Raw genomic sequence first — 15875 nt, forward strand, 5'->3', positions numbered from 1 at the left:
CGGGCGCATGACCCCAACGCCCCCACAGCCTGGCTCGGCCGCTCCCTGCAGAAGGCAGCTGACGCCCACTGCAGGGACCCAGGGAAGCAAAGGACATTCGTGGAGAGACCCTTCTGCTCATCCTTTGTCCAGGGCAGACCCGGGCTCATCCTCCCAACTCCTGGAGTCTCTAGGAGGCCCCACCCCCACCCCTCTTCAGGGGCCAGAAATGGCCACTCGACAACCAGCTGCTGCCACATCCCCTCCCTCCTCCCACTCCGTCCCGTCCCTGCAGTGGAGAGACAGCCGTGACCCTGCAAGGATGGTCAAGACCCAGGAGACGGGCTCATGTGACCACCAGGGTTGGTACAGACTTGGTGAACTGGCCCCTAAATGCTTCACCTTGGCCCGTGCAGTAGTGCTGGTTTTGGCCAGGCCCCCTTAGCCACAGCCCAGGCCTGACGCCTCCCCTGCAGCCCTCCTGCCTGGGGCCATGGCAGGTTTTGGGGAAACACCTGTGAGTGCCCAGGCCTGTCCCTCACCCCAGCACCTGCTGCCCAGACCCCCTGTTGCCTCAATAGCTCGGCTCCCAAAGACATGACCAGCACACCAGGCGTGTCCCTGGCCTCTGAGAGCATGCAGCAGGGGCCAGTTCTGCTTGGCCAGCCTGCCTGGCCGTGCACACCCTTGGCCTAGGCCGTCACGCTGCTGTTGTTACTGCTGGGCATTGCTACAGGTATTTAAATGAAAACCACTCTGCTGGGAAACATCCGAAATTCCCATGTTCTGTCCTCCACTGGCTACCCATTCTTAGCCCCCTTTTGTCCTCCCGTTTTCTCTGTTACTGAGACTTCAAAGGAAACACACCAGGGCTCAGCCCGGACTCTGGCCAGAGACCTCTGACAGCAGCGGCCAGCCCTGGGCTTGCAGAGCGGCCAACGGGAAGGCAGGCTTGGCCCTGACCAGGGAGGGGACTCCTTCCCAAGAGTCCATTACAGGTAGATGCTTCTAGAATTGACAGAGACCACTGAGAATGAAAAGGCCAGACAAAAACAACAGAGGATCAGGACCCAGAAGGTACAGGTAAGTGCTGATATTGTTGGGAGAAATCTGTCTCCATGGGAACCTCTCAGGGACATCATAGCAGCGGAAACCGCACGCCCAAAAGACACAGGAGGCGCTCAGCTCAGTACCACACGTGCCTCCGAGAGCCGTGCCCCACAACTGGGGAACTGATACCACTGTCCAGTCGGTGGGCCTGTGCGGCCTGGGGCCCATCCTGCCCCTGGGCATGTCCCCTGGCCCGGCCACTTCGTGGGGCGTGGTCTAGTGACCTGGAAGACACAGCCTCACCACAACGGGCACATCCACTACCAGGACTAACCCCAGAGACAGGCAGGTGAGCGTCTGGACATCTTCACAGCAAAGCCCTGGGAACCAGCACCCAAAGGCTACGCCCGGTGACATTCACACAGCTGAACGCCGAAGCGCCAACCAGCATGGTGACACCCTGGTGATTCCCGAGACCCCCCCCAACCAGCCTGCAGTCCCACTCCCACACCACTTCCAGTGGCTTTTACATACAAACAGCCTGTCCCACCTCCTGCTATGGACTTGCCTAAAATCTCTCACAGATCCACAAACCCCAAACAAGCGTTTGGCCTTGGCGTGCCCCCATACCTCTTGCTGAGCAGCCCTAAGCCTGACAGCAGTAGCAGCTGGCCTCAGTTCACAGCTTGGCCTCTCACAGGCATCTCCAAGACCAGCACAAGTGGCACCCATCTGCAGATCACTTTGTGGCTCATACCAAGTGGCCCCGGGCAGGGCACAGGCTTTGGCTGACCGTGGCCTGTGCCTGGGCCCCTCCCAAGAAGCCCCAGAACCAACACTCCCAGTGGGCAGCTTCAGACCACAGCAGAGAACCATCCAACCACCTACACAGACAACATACCCAAAGAGCAGACACCAGAGCCCCACTAAAGTGAATCCTGCTTCGTGGGGTCAGCCCCTGCACAACAGCTCCTACATTGAAGTCATGGTCAGTCCTCAGAACCAATCAGCCCAGGAGTCAATCCCTCCCATTAATGTGCAAACAGCAACCAAGGCTCAACTACAACAGGAAGGCACACACAACCCACACAAGGGACACTCCTGGAGCACGTGGCTCAGATGACCAGGAGACTGTGACCTACTACATAGGCCACTCTAAGACCAGAAGACACAGCAGCCCTACCTAATACATAAAGACAAACACGGGGAGGCAGCCAAAATGGGGAGACAAAGGAAAAGTGTCCCAAATAAAAGAACAGAACAAAGCTCCAGAAAAAGAACTAAACGAAATGGAGACAAGCAACCTACCAGACGCAGAGTTCCAAACATTGGTTATAAGTATGTTCAGTGATCTCAGGGATAATTTCAACAAAGAAATAGGAAACATAAAAATGGAGATAGAAAACATAAATAACCAGTCAGAAATAACTACAATGGAAATGAAGAATACATTACAGAGAAATCAACAGATTAGATGGAGAGGATCAAGCCAGTGATTTAGAAGATAAGGTAGCAGAAAACACCCAATCTGAACAGCAAAAAAAAATTAAAAATGAGAGTTTAAGGGGCCTCTTGGACATCAAGTGTACCAATGTTCGCATCATAGGGGCACCAGAAGGAGAAGAGAGCAAGGGATTGAGAACCTATTTGAAGAAATAATGACTGAAAACTTTCCTAACCTGGCAAAGGAAATAGACACACAAGCCCAGGGAGCACAGAGAGTCCCAAACAAAATGAACCCAAACAGGCCCACACCTAGACACATTGTAATTACAACAGCAAAGGTTAAAGACAGACTCAAAAGCAGCAAGAGAAAGGCAACAAGTAACTTGTAAGGGAGCCCCCATAAGACTGTCAGCTGATTTCTCAACAGACTGTAGGCCAGAAGGGATTCGCACAAAATATTCAAAGTGATGAAAAGCAAGGGCCTACAACCAAGACTGCTCTACCCAGAAAAGCTACATTTAGAATCGAAGGACAGATGAGCTTCCCAGACAAGATAAAGCTAAAGGAGTTCATCACCACCAAACCAGTAGTACATGGAATGTAATATGAATAATAAAATGGCAATAACTACACATCCATTAACGATTACTTGAAGTGTAAGTGGATTAAATGTCCCAATCAAAAGATAGGGGAGCTGAATGGATAAGAAAACAAGACTCTTACATATGTTGCCTACAAGACTCACTTCATACTGAAAGACACATAGAAAGTAAGTGGATGGGAAAAGAGCTTTCATGAAAATGGAAACAAACAAACATAGCTGAGGTAGCCATACTCATACCACACAAAATAGACTTTAAAACAAAGGCTATAATGAGACAAAGAAGGACACATAATCCCACTTCTGAGTGTTTCTCTGAAGAAACCCAAAACGCGACTTCACGGGGACGTGCGGTTCCACATGTCCACTGCAGCCTTGTTCACAAAGGCCAAGATGTGGAGGCAGCCTGGGTGTCCGTCGATGGATGAATGGATAAAGAATGGTTCCACATACATACAGTGGAACATTGCTCGGCCAGGGAAGGGAACGGGTTCCTGCCACCTGCGGTAGCATGAATGGGCCTGGAGGGTACTGCGCTGAGTGGAGTGTCAGACAGAGAAAGACAGATGCAATGTGATTTCACTTATATGTGCAATCTAAGAACAAAATTAACAAACTCATAGATATAAAGAAATTGTGATGGTTGCCAGGTGGGAGGGGATTGGCGGGCAGGGTGAAAAAGGTGACGGGATTAAGAAGTTCAAATTAGTTGTTACACAGCAGTCATGGGGATGTAAAGTACAGCACAGAGAATATAGTCAGTAATTTTGTAAGAACTACCGTGTTCCCCGAAAATAAGACCTAGCTAGACAATCAGCTCTAATGTGTCTTTTGGAGCAAAAATTAGCATAAAACCTGGTCTTATTTTACTATAAGACTGGGTCCTCAATATAATATAATATATAATGTAATACAATTAATGTAATATATATAATGTAATATAATGTTGGGTCTTACATTAATTTTTGCTCCAAAAGACTCATTAGAGCTGACTGTCCGGCTGGGTCTTACTTTCGGGGAAGCGGTACGTGTGGTGTCAGATGGGGACTGTGTTTAGGGAGATCACTTCATAAGTTAAATAAATATCGCATCACTGTGTGGTACAGCTGAAACTAATGTAATACTGTACATCAACTGTAATTGGAAAATAACATGTTTTGTAATTTCTAAGTTGCAAAAATATAAATTTAGTCAAAAGACAAAAATTTGCAACACATATTACAGATACTGAGGGTGGTGGTTGTTTTTTTTTTTTTTTTTTGGTATATAAAGAAAAATCCTGACAGACCAACAGACAATAGGCTAACGAAAAGGATAATTTACCAAGAGTAAAATAAAGATGCTTGTTAGTTATGTGAAAAGATACCCCCTTGCCCATAACACGACGGTGCCAACGGGAGCTGTAAGTTCCTGTTTTTCACCTGCGATTTGCAGAGACGGTGGAGGGTAGAGTTGGTCACACTGCCAGAGAAGGCTCACTGGTGGGAACGTAAACGGGCACAGCCTCCAGGGGAACTAACTGGTGGGCTCAAAACCCGTAATGGTGCTTCGACCAGCAGCCTTTACAAGTTTATCCCACCTGTACAGTCACTGAAGAAAACTCCGTGTATGTAACAATATTCGTGCCAGCATTCTTTTTAGTAACAGTAAAAATGGCCTAAAGGCCCAGCGCTAAGTGGATAATAAATGTATGAAACATCCATATAATCGAGGAGCGTGCAGACACGTATGCAGCGAGTCCAGTAATAGAAGCAGGGGAGAGCTGCCAAGGCTCCTGCCAAACAACGCAACTCCCGACCCCCATCTGAGGTGCCTCCAGCGTCCTGCCTCCTTGTAGGAAACGCACGTTAAACAGCACCAAACAGGGCGGCCGCATGGCTCAGTTGGTTAGAGCGCGGTGCTCATAACACCAAGGTTACCGGTTTGAGTCCCACGTGGGCCAGTGAACTGCGCCCTCCACAACTAGATTGAAAATGACTTGACGTCCTGGAAAAAGACACTGTTCCCCAATATTCCCCCCTCTCAAAAAAGGAACGAAAGCAGCGCCAAAAAAGTTGTAAGAAAATAAAGGAGACATAAAGGTGACATCTGCTGATATAACACAAGGACCTTAGTGGGTCTGGATTCCAACAAGCAAACTACTAAAAGATAAATCACATTTGTAAGGCAATTAGGCAGATTTCAACACTGATAGGATATTTGGAACTCAGGGGTGTGGTGGTGGTATTAGCTTTTTATCTATTTGGGAAACTAATGAATGAAATGAGGCTAGAATTTGCCACACAATCTGGGGTGCAGGGTCCGGAGCATGGAGAACACAAGCCGGCCAAGGTGGGCTGTGGGGACTGGCTCCCGCTCCCTTGGACACATGGCTGAATCATCCTGGGACATTTCCTTAATAAAAAGATAACAGTAACAGCAGAGTTAGCTGGGGCCAACGGATTTACGTGGAATAATCTCCAAGATACACTATCATGTGAAAAAAGCCAAATACAGAAAAAGTATGTGTTATGCTGCCATTTGTTTTAAAAAATTGTGCGCACACACATTGTGTTTGCATCGACTACTTCTAGCAGAATCTACAAGAAACAGGTAACTGGTGTTTCAGGACCCTCCCAGGACACAGAGTGGGTGATGTGATTTCTGCCAACAAGCGCGAGAGCTGGGACGTAGACCTGGCCCCCACCGGCATCTGTGCTGGCCGGTGTCTCTGCCACAGCCTCCCGAGACCCGCACACACTGTGGACATTAATGTGTGTTGTTTTAGGCTGTTTGTGGTGGCTTGTTGTGTAGCAGTAGGTGAATAATACAGGTTCAAGCTGACAAAACACACAGAACAAAACAGGGTGACAAGTTGGGACGGTGCTGGATCAACTGGACGTGCAAAGGGGTGAGGGTGGCTCCCCACCTCACAAAATTCAACTCAAAACGGATCGAAGACCTGGATGTAAGCGCAGAAACTGTGAACCTCTTAGAAGGACTCACAGGGACCCTGCATGTTGCCAAGGAACCGACTCAAAGTTGGACTTCATCAGAATTAAACACGTGCACGTCAAAGGACACCATCAGGAGAGACAAGACACCCACAGGAAACATTTGCGAATGTCTGGGACTCGCATCTAGAATACATAAAGAACTCCGACAACTCAAGACAACCCCATTAAAAGGGCAGAGAACTTGAAAAGACGTTTCTCCGAAGAAGATGCAGACACGGCCCCCAAGCCCATGAAGAGGCTCCATATCAGACGTCGGGAACACCCAGCAAAACCACCCCAGACACACCACGCTCACCAGCACGGCCGTGACAGACAACAGCTGGGCTGCTGTGGCGGGTCTGGCGGTTCCTCAGTGAAACCCAGAGCTGCCACGTGACCCAGCACTTCCCCTCCCAGCTGTAAGCCCAGGAGAAGACGCGTCCACACACACCTCCGTATGTGAACGTGCAGTGGCAGCAGGCAGAGTGCCAGAAAGGTGTGCCCGCGAGGCTGACGTCTGGTTTTGACTGTTTTACCAACCTGGGCCCAGACTACCTGCTGCTGTGTAACAAGTTACCACAAATTTAGCAACTTAAATCAACACAGTAACCATCTCACAGCTTCTGGGGGGCTGAACTCAAGACCAGCCCTGGTCACGGGAGGGGGTCCTGAGGGTCGACCTGCTCTCACCATAGTTGGGCGACTTCTCCAAAGTGGCACCTCGGGCACCGGCCAGAAGCCAACACCTCAGAGCCATGCCCAACACGACAGAGGACGTCCCTGTCCTCAAGTGTCTGATCTCAGGCCTGGTGGAGATGACGTCCTCCAACAGGACGTGGCCCCTGCAGAGGTGCCTGGACCCCACCGTACACGACGTTAGAAGCTCTGAGCGAATTCTTCAGGGCAGAGGGGACTCGCACCTGCACAAACCAGCCACCCACGAAGGACAGAAGCCGTCTGCCTCCCTCCACGGCTCGTCCGAGTCCCGCAGCACATGCAGGACGTCCTCAGAGGCCCTGGCCGTGGTCTGAACGGAGCTTTGCTGTGAAATGTGTGGGGGCCATGAGGTCCCCAAGCCCCGGGCCTGGTGTGCGTCTGCACTTGCAGTGGGGGCACAAGGGCACGTCCTGCTTGTCTCCTCTCTGCCACTGCCCGACTGGAGGAATGAACACCCTGCCCCTAAGGCTCCTGCCCCCAGGAAGGCCTCTGGCTGGGCACCCTGCTTACTGTGAGTCTGGTGCAATCTCCCGCACAGGTGAGAAGCTGCCACAACCAGTGACCTGTGTCCCTTCTGTATCTCCTCCCACGACCCCCAGCAGCACAGCACAGGGCCCTGCTCACCCACCAACGCCCGTCCCCTCTCAGGGACCCTCTGGGACACAGCCCCCCCCCACCGAGCAGACCTGGGCCTCATAGTTGGGGTAGATTAAGGACTGAAATGTGAAAGATGACACTTCACACACACACACACATATGTACACATGTGAATGAGAATATGCTTTTCTGACTGAAGTGAGTTTTTCTGGGAAGAATCTGAAAAAACAAGTCACAACTGCGAGAAAATAGTGTCACACACTAATGGACAAAGACACTCCTGAAAATCAGCGAGACCGACGGCCGAGGGGCGTGGTCCTGAGCCTCCTCCGAGGTGGGACCCACGAGTCACTGCGTCACCTACTGGGGGATGGCACCTTCTGAGACCTGAGGGCCACAGACCCTTCTTGTCTGCTCAGTCACAAGAACGTCACAGCCATGCTGTCCCCACCACCAGGCTATGAGTGGCCTGGAACCCCGACAGATTTCATTGTGGGGAACATGAGATGACGGCATGTTACTCGGAAAATGAGTGATTTCAACAACCCAGCCACACAGTGAGTAAGAAGGGGGTCCTGGTCTGTCACTTGGGTCCCCAACACACAGCACGGAACCGAGAAAAAGCTCAACTGCCGGCACCATGCCCCTGGGGTCACAGAGGACATGCAGCACAGCGGTCACCAGGGTGCACAGCTGAGATGCTTCTCAGCAACCGCATTCTCCCCTGAGCCCTCAGGGACGTGTCTACCCCGTGTCCTGACAAGCGCATCTCATGCGGATGCGGCACGTGTCCAGTAAGAGTTGCTTTTACAGAAATGCAGCCAGTCTCAGGAGGGCACCACGACTGCCTCTTCTCCCACACCCCCAGGTCTGGCCGGAGTGGCTGTTACCCCTGCCCCCACGGCCGACGGTGGACATGAGACCACAGCTGGCCTAAGACGGAGTGGATGACTGCAGCCAGGTGTCCGCCACCTCAGGACGGGCTTGTCACCGTCACACGGTCATCGTGCCCCATGCCCAGCCCAATACTCACCAGCTTCACACAGATGACAAAGGGTGGCCGGGCAGCTCGGAAGTGCAGGATGGGCACCCGGGGCTTCGGCCTTTCCTGCAGGAGGCGAGGGCTGTGGGCGCAGCTTGGGGACGGCACACTCCCGCCAAGAGCAGCCACGGGGGGGCGTGTGCCACCTGCACCCCCTGCACCTCACAACTGGATGTGCTCAGACAGGTGCCCCGGTCACGCTGTCCAGGGCGGGACCCGGCATCCATCACCCCCACCCGGCCACCTTCCAGCCACCACAGAACCAGCCCCGAGTGGATGATGGAGCAACCAGGACCACGAGCGGCGCTCTCCAGCAGAAAGACAAAGTGAGTACAGGTCGTCCTGGGGCCCAGGGACACCCAGGTGCCTGGCAGCTGTCTGGGCCCATGTGGCCTTTCCCGGGGAGGAAGGCCCAGGAGGGCGTCCTGTGGACGACCCCTGTGGATGAACAAGCCCCGGGGCTCCTCCCACACCTGAGACTCCTCGTAGCAGTAAAAGCCCTTCTTGATCTTCTTCTCGTCCACATCACAGAAGGCAGCCACCTGTGAGGGGACACAGGACGCCAGCCTCAGGGACGGTGCCGCTGGATGTGGGGGACGGGGGCAGGAGCAAGGGGAGGCACAGAGGGGACCCCACCTTGCGCCGCGCCTCCTCGGACAGGCTGCGGTAGAGGCGGCGGCCCTGCCGGCCCGCGTTCCAGATGGTGAAGGTGGCCCAGTGCCGCAAAGCCCGCTCTTCCAGGAAGCAGACTCGGTGGGTCCAGATGGTGCTCCTGTGGGGGGAGGGGTGTGACCCGGCGGCAGGGCCTCCTGCGCCCCCTGCTGCTCCCCCCTCGGCCCAGCCCCGCAGGTCCCTGGTCCATGTCTCCATCCATGTCCTCTGGTCCTTGCGTCACCTTGGGGCGGGCGGGCCTGCATCCAGCCCCCCAGCACGCAGCACTCACCAGCTGTTGGCTGAATGAGCCAGTGAACCCAGAACAACGTGGCCAGGGTTCTACCACCTCGTCCACCTTACGGCCCCGCTGCATGCAGACGTGGAGGCCCAGGCCCAGCCAGGGTGGCTCACTGCCCGAGGCCCCACAGGTTCAGCTGTCCCCAGGTTAGCATGGCCAGACGCACAGGAAGGGCCCAGGGACCCTGCAGGCCCTACATCACAGGCTGAGGCCATCACCCAAGAATCTGGACGCGACGGGGGTTGGTTCTCTGTGTAGGTGCCAGACCAAACCTGACCTCAGTCTTTCCCAGAGACACCTGTGCGTGAGGGAGGGCAGCACGCCGCTTTGTGACAGCAGAGTTTGCACCCGCAGTGCCCTTGCACAGGTCCTCACCTCCCAGCCCTCCTGTGACTGTGTCTCAGACAGTTGTGTCCCCAGGACACGTCCTCGGGCTAGGCGCAGAGGCCACTGCTGCCCTGCCCTCCAGACAGCCCTGCCCCATGCGTTCCTGAGGTGACCACAGCTTCTGAATGCCCCACCGGGCACCGCCAGGGAGCAGCTGTAGGTGGGTCCGGGCCTGGCTGGGTCCATGGGGTCCAGTTCTAGCAGAGCAGTGCCGCCTTCCTATCAGGCAGGTTCTGACTGTTGTCCTCCCACCTACTTATTTTTCTTTCTTTTTTAAGGAGGACACAGGTCACAGTGGTCCATGTGGGGATAGAACGGGCGGCCTTGGTGTAATCAGCACCACGCTCTAACTAACTGAGCTAACTGGCCACCCCATCACCTGCCATTTTAAACTGGATGCTTTGATTAGAGTTGTGCTGGTGACTGTGATGTGGGCAGCGTTACTGGGGCTCGGAACAGGTTGCCTCCCTAAGCCTGGCCACGTGGCACCTTATTTGGGAAAGAAATGCACAAGCTCAACACACTCCAAGCCAAGGAAACATCACGCAACATGCAGCTTCACCGACAGCCAAGAAAAGGAAAGAAGTTTCTAAAAACAGAAGAACAGTAAACGTCATGCAAGTTAAGGTCTAGCAAACGAAACCTGAGCGAGGAAGAAACTGGCAGCCTCAGACAGTCACTGGTAACGCTTCTCCCTTTCGAGGAGAGAACGTGGTGGGCGGCCCAGGGCCGGGGGCACTGGGAGGGGTCTGCTGGTTCAGGGTACCCGAGCCGGCAGTGCAGGCAGCAGCACACAGGCTTCCCCAAACCCAGACCGGTGTCTCCGAACTTCCTAGCAGCAGCGGCTGTCACGGACACGTCACTGCACTGCGCCCGCCCGCAGCACCTCCGCGGGGAACACACAACACGGGACAGCTCAACAACAGTTCAGCAAAAACACCATTTTCAGAAAGAATAAGCAGAATGCTACCATTTACGTAACATTTTCAAAGAGGTAAAGGGGACTGTTTAGAGAGGCACTGCAGGGAGTGAAAGTATAAAGAAATGGAGGGAACACTGACCACCAGGCTCAGGACCGCCCGTGCTGACTGGGGCTGCGAGGGGACAGCAGGCTTACGGGGCGGGAAACGGCTCACTTCCCAGACATCACTCCTTTAGGCCTTTCGGATGTCTGAAGCATTTCAGTTAAATGACGTCAGTGCTGACCGATCTTAATGTAAAATAACAAGGACACGCATCAAGTGGAGGGCGTTGAGAGTCTGAGGGAATCCAGCTCCGACCAGCCCGCTGCTCGCAGGTTTGCCACTCACAGCTCCAAGACTTTAATCCGACACAAACTAACATGTGGTCACTTCTTTCGTGCTGTGGGTGGCAGAGCTCATGCTGCAAACAGGGAAGAGAGGCCTCAACATCAAAGACAGGCTTCCCGTGCAAACAGGACAGTGAAGACGAGCCCTTGGGCCGGCTGCCCGGGCCCCCACAGACATACCCTGCCGTACCCCGGGCCACCACCCGTCTCCCAGAAAGATCCCTTCACTTGAACTCCCCAGGACGCCAGGGACATACGCAGGTGAAGCTTCAGGACTAGATGGAAGAGATTCCAGCTTGTGCCCAGCCAACCACCTCAGGGCTTTACTCACCCCCATTTCCAGCTCCATTTATGGTGGGGAGGGGTTCCCTGAAGAAACGCTCGTCGGGTATGTGAAATTTTTAAAGGTGTAATTTACGCAGGATCTGAAGTGTATGTACGGGTTGGGGTGTATGTACGAACATCTACCCACGAGACCCACACCCCACGAGCTGCATTTCCATCACCCCAAGAAGTCCCCATGTACCCCGTTCCCGAGAAAACCACCATGTTCCACCTGCCGGAGAACTTTGTGTAAGCAGCACCCCCAGGATGCGTGATTCTGTGTCTGGCTTCTTTCCATCCACAGGTTTGGGACATTAATCCACGTTCTTGTGCGTCAGTAGTTTTGGTTGTTTTTTTTTTAATGCTGAGCATTCCGTTACTGCAGAATGTGTTTCTCCATTCATCTGCTGATGGACATCTGGGTTGTTCCCAGTTCTTAGCATTCATAACACTTGGGCAACATTTTCATTTCTCTCGAATACACACCTAGACTTGGAGTGGCTGGGTGACAGGGCAGATCTCAATTTAACCAGTAAGAAAATGCCAAGCAGTTTTCCAAGGAGGGCTACACTTCCAGGCCTGAGAACAGCCTGACGTCCCAGCTGGCCCTTGTCCCTGTCACCACCTGGAATTGCCACACGTTCATTTGAACCTGTAGTTGAGTGTGCAGCAGATTTATTCTGCATTCCTCTGAGGGTAACGGACACTTTTCCATGGGCTCATTGACCATTTGGACATTATTGCTTTGTGAACTGTGTCCGTTGGAAGTATTTTGCCTATTTTTATTAGGTTTCATTTTTATTACTGTGTGGTGAGTGTGAATATCTTCTCCCAGTTCATGGTTTGACGATTCAGTTTCCTAATGGTGTCTTTTTATGAGCAAAAGTTTTCAATTTTGATGAAGTCCAGTTTATCAGTTTTCAAATGGTTAATGATTCTGGTGTTTTCTGTATTAAATGTTTGCCTATCCTAAAGTTGTGAAGATATTCCCTGATGTTTTCTTCCGGAAGCTTTATATTTTAGCTGCTTCTATATTTATATCTAAGATCCATCTAGAATTAATTTTTCTATATAGTGTGAGATTCTTTTTCTTTCCATATGGATATGAAGTTTTTTCCATTTGTTGAAAATATTTTCCTTTTCCCATTGAGTGCCTTTGGACTCAATGTTGAAAATCAATTGTTGAAAATCAATTGATTATAAATTGTGAGTCTATTTCTGGGTTCTCTATTGCTTCTTTGATCAATTTGCCTATCTTTATGCTATCACTTACATTTTCATGGTTGTTGTAGCTTCAGAGTACATCTTAAGGTGAGGCTGTGAGTCCACAAATTTTGTTCACTTCAAGGTTGTTTGGGCCACGCTGAATCCCTTGATTTTTCCCTGTGATTTTTAGAATCAGATTGTCGAGATCTACAAAGAAGCCAGCTGAGACTTTTACTGGGATTGTACTGAATCTACAATCTGCAGAAACCTGATATTAATCGGAGTCTTCCAAACCATGAATGTGGTATGTCTCGCCATCTAATTACAGGCTTTTTGTTAATTTCCCTTATCAATTTTATGTGGTTTTTAGATATATGCATATCTTGCTAAAGTTACTCCTTAATCATTTAGTTTTGATGCCATTGTTCTGATTTTTTAAACTGAATTTTTAATTGTTCATTGAAAGTGTGTGTATCTATCTTGAACTTGTGTCCTGGAAAACTTGCTAAATTATTAGTTCTGATTTCCTAGGAAACACAATCATGACAGCTACAAATAATGAGTTTTATTTCCCCTTTCTAAGGCTTTTTATTGTATTGCACTGACCCTCCGTTACAATGTTGACTAGAAGTAGTGAGACCTTGCTGTCTCCTGATCTTAGGAAGGAAAACTTTCAGTCTTTAATAAGTAAGAGGTTAGTTGTAGGTTTGTGTAGATATTATCAGATTGAGAAAGGTTCCTTCTGTTTCTAGTTTGCTGAGATTTTTTTAAAATCATGAATGGGTATGGAATTTTGTCAAATCCTTTCCTGTATCTACTGGGTTAATCATGTGATTTTTTTTTTTTATCCTTTATTCTGTTCGTGCAGTAAATCATACTACTTGATTTTTGAATGTTAAATCAGACTTGTAATATCTTTTCATATAAACTTCTGAATTTTACTTGGTAATATTTTGTGAATGACTTTTGCATTCATTTTCATAAGGGATACTGGGCTATAATTTTATTTTCTTGTAATGTTCTTGTAGTGTTTTGGTAGCAGAGCCATGCTAGTCTCGTGGGGTGAGTTAGAGCTCCCTCCAAACACCCAATAGATCATTCTCCTCTTCTATTTTCTTAAAGAATTTATGTAAGATTGGTATTAATTCTTTCCTTAAATCTTTGATAGAATACAGTAAAGCCATCTGGCTTGGCTTCTCTTTATCGAAAGTTTTAGAATTATAAATCTAATTTTTAATTATTTATACTGTAAATATCTGTTGGCTCTGTAGCGATGTTCTCTCTTTCATTCAAAATATATTGGTAATCGGTATTTTCTTTTAAAACTCAACCTTGCTAGATAAAGGTCTGTCAATTTTATTTTACTTCAAGGTCTGTCGATTTTTATTGTATTTCAAACTGTCAATTCTTGGTTTTGCTGATTTTTTTGTATTGACTGTCCATTTTCAATTTCATCATCTTCTGTTGTTCGTTTCTTTCCTTCTATATACTTTGAGTTTACTTGCCACTACCTCAATAACTTTTAAAGGTGGAGACTTAGATAATTGCTTAGTTTCTTCTTTTTTAATATAAGCTTTTAAAGCCATAAAAATTTACTATAAACTGTTTTAACTAAATTCCACAAATTTTGACATAATCATTTTAATTTCCACCAAACTGAAATTTTTCCAATGTCCTTTCTGATTTTTTCCCCTTCGTTGCTAATTTCCAAATAGTTTGAATTTTCAAGATGGCTTAATATCTTCTAATTCAATTCTGTATGGACATAAAACGTATCCTGTATGACTGCAATCATCTCAATTTTATTCAGCTATGTTTATTGGTCCAAATTATCGTATGTTGTACTTTAAAAGAATGCGTATTCTGCTGCTGAGTGGAGCGTTCCGTAAACGTCAATTAGGTCAAGTTGGTTAATAGAGCTGTTCATATCTTCTGCATCCTTACAGATTTCCCACCTATGTCTTCTATCAGTTACTAAAATAGGAGCGTTAAAATCTCCAACAGTCATTGTGGATTTCTCTGTTTCTCCCTTTATTTCTGTCAGTTTTTACTTCATGTATTTTGAAACTCTGTGATTTGGGAAATATACATTTCTGATTGTTATGTCCTCCTGTGAAAGGACCTATTCCCCATGAGTGCACATCATACTTGTACTGAGTCAGGTTCATGACAACAAATTCCCAAACAATGGTGCTCTGCTAAAGCTCTCACAGTTCAGATTTAACAAGACAAATCAAGTTCTTTTGTTTAAAGCTAGAAGACAAAAAAGCTATTTTCATGTTGAATAGCACATATGCGAGAGCTGGAGGCCCTCCCAAGTCAAGATGAATGCTGCAATCTTTGTGTGGGGGCCCCCCCACACAAATTGGCTTCACACCCACTGTGACAGCAGACATCACCCCCTCAGTGTAAGTGGATATTAGACCTCCCAGGAGAGAGGAGTCCCAGTCAAGAGGCCACAACCTTCCGACAAGTCTCTCACCCTCCAGGGAAAGAAGAGTCACCTCCACTTCCAGAGACGGGGGTGCACGCGCCTGCCTCGAGCTCTTGACATTCAGACTCCCCTGGCAACAGGCCTGTTTGAAGGCCTCTTTCTTCCCTTCCCCAAAAGGGAACAGCGTCATGATGGTGAAGAATCACATTTGTGATTGTGAGAAAAATGAAACACACACACACAGACGTGCACACAGACGCAACACAGCTCAAAGTAAAGCAATGAAGACGCACCCCTTCTTTTTCTCCTGCTCCCTGCATTTTCTGCACCTTCACCCGGTCCTCAGCAGCCAGCCTGTGGTGGCCCTCCAATGTCTAGTCAGCTGTCCTCCGGGAGGGACGCCCAGCCCTCACTTTAACCCACATCAGCCCCGGCCCGGTGGTCCGTGTCACCGCCCCACCCGCCTGGGCCCCGCCCCACGGCCCGCCCATGGCCCCCAGGCCCGACCCCACGTACTCCAGGATGGCCTGTGTGGCCGCACCAGGCCGGAAGCGGTACAGCAGCAGGCGCTGGTCCACGCGCACGACCCCGCCGCCCCTGCGCAGGTGGTCGTAGAAGAACAGCAGGTCCTCGGGCACGCCCTGCGGATGAGAGACAACGCTGCGTCTAACGCTTTTGCGAGAGCGCGCATCCAGGCGGCTGGACACCGGGTCCTACCTGGGGTCCCACGCTGCACGGCCCGGGACCTCAGCTGCCCCCAGCATGCGGACGTCACCGGGCAGGAGCGCCCCCACGAAGCTGCTTTAGGACACGAGGTGCTGGAGAAGAGAGGTGGCGGCTGGAGAGGGACGGACGA

The 15875-nt window shown here is 50.3% G+C and overlaps 1 protein-coding gene across 6 annotated transcripts in view; it reads right to left on the reverse strand.

Moving 5' to 3' along the window:
- The window catches only part of B3GNTL1 (UDP-GlcNAc:betaGal beta-1,3-N-acetylglucosaminyltransferase like 1), a 51389-nt gene that overhangs the window by 5237 nt on the left and 30277 nt on the right, over positions 1-15875 (reverse strand). For 5 of the 6 annotated variants that reach the window (XR_013991935.1, XM_081028709.1, XM_081028708.1 and 2 more), the window contains exons 8-11: positions 15536-15660; positions 9044-9179; positions 8881-8949; positions 8399-8473 (exon numbers count right to left, since the gene is read on the reverse strand). Coding sequence is in view for 5 of the 6 variants with exons in the window: in XM_081028709.1 (XP_080884835.1) it covers positions 8399-8473; positions 8881-8949; positions 9044-9179; positions 15536-15660 (405 nt within the window). In the remaining variant the exon portion in view is untranslated. The remainder of the gene's footprint in view (positions 1-8398; positions 8474-8880; positions 8950-9043; positions 9180-15535; positions 15661-15875) is intronic. The other variant, XM_081028711.1, reaches the window with a different exon arrangement.

Source organism: Rhinolophus hipposideros, assembly GCF_964194185.1.
Source record: "Rhinolophus hipposideros genome assembly, chromosome: 20".
NCBI lineage: Eukaryota > Metazoa > Chordata > Mammalia > Chiroptera > Rhinolophidae > Rhinolophus > Rhinolophus hipposideros.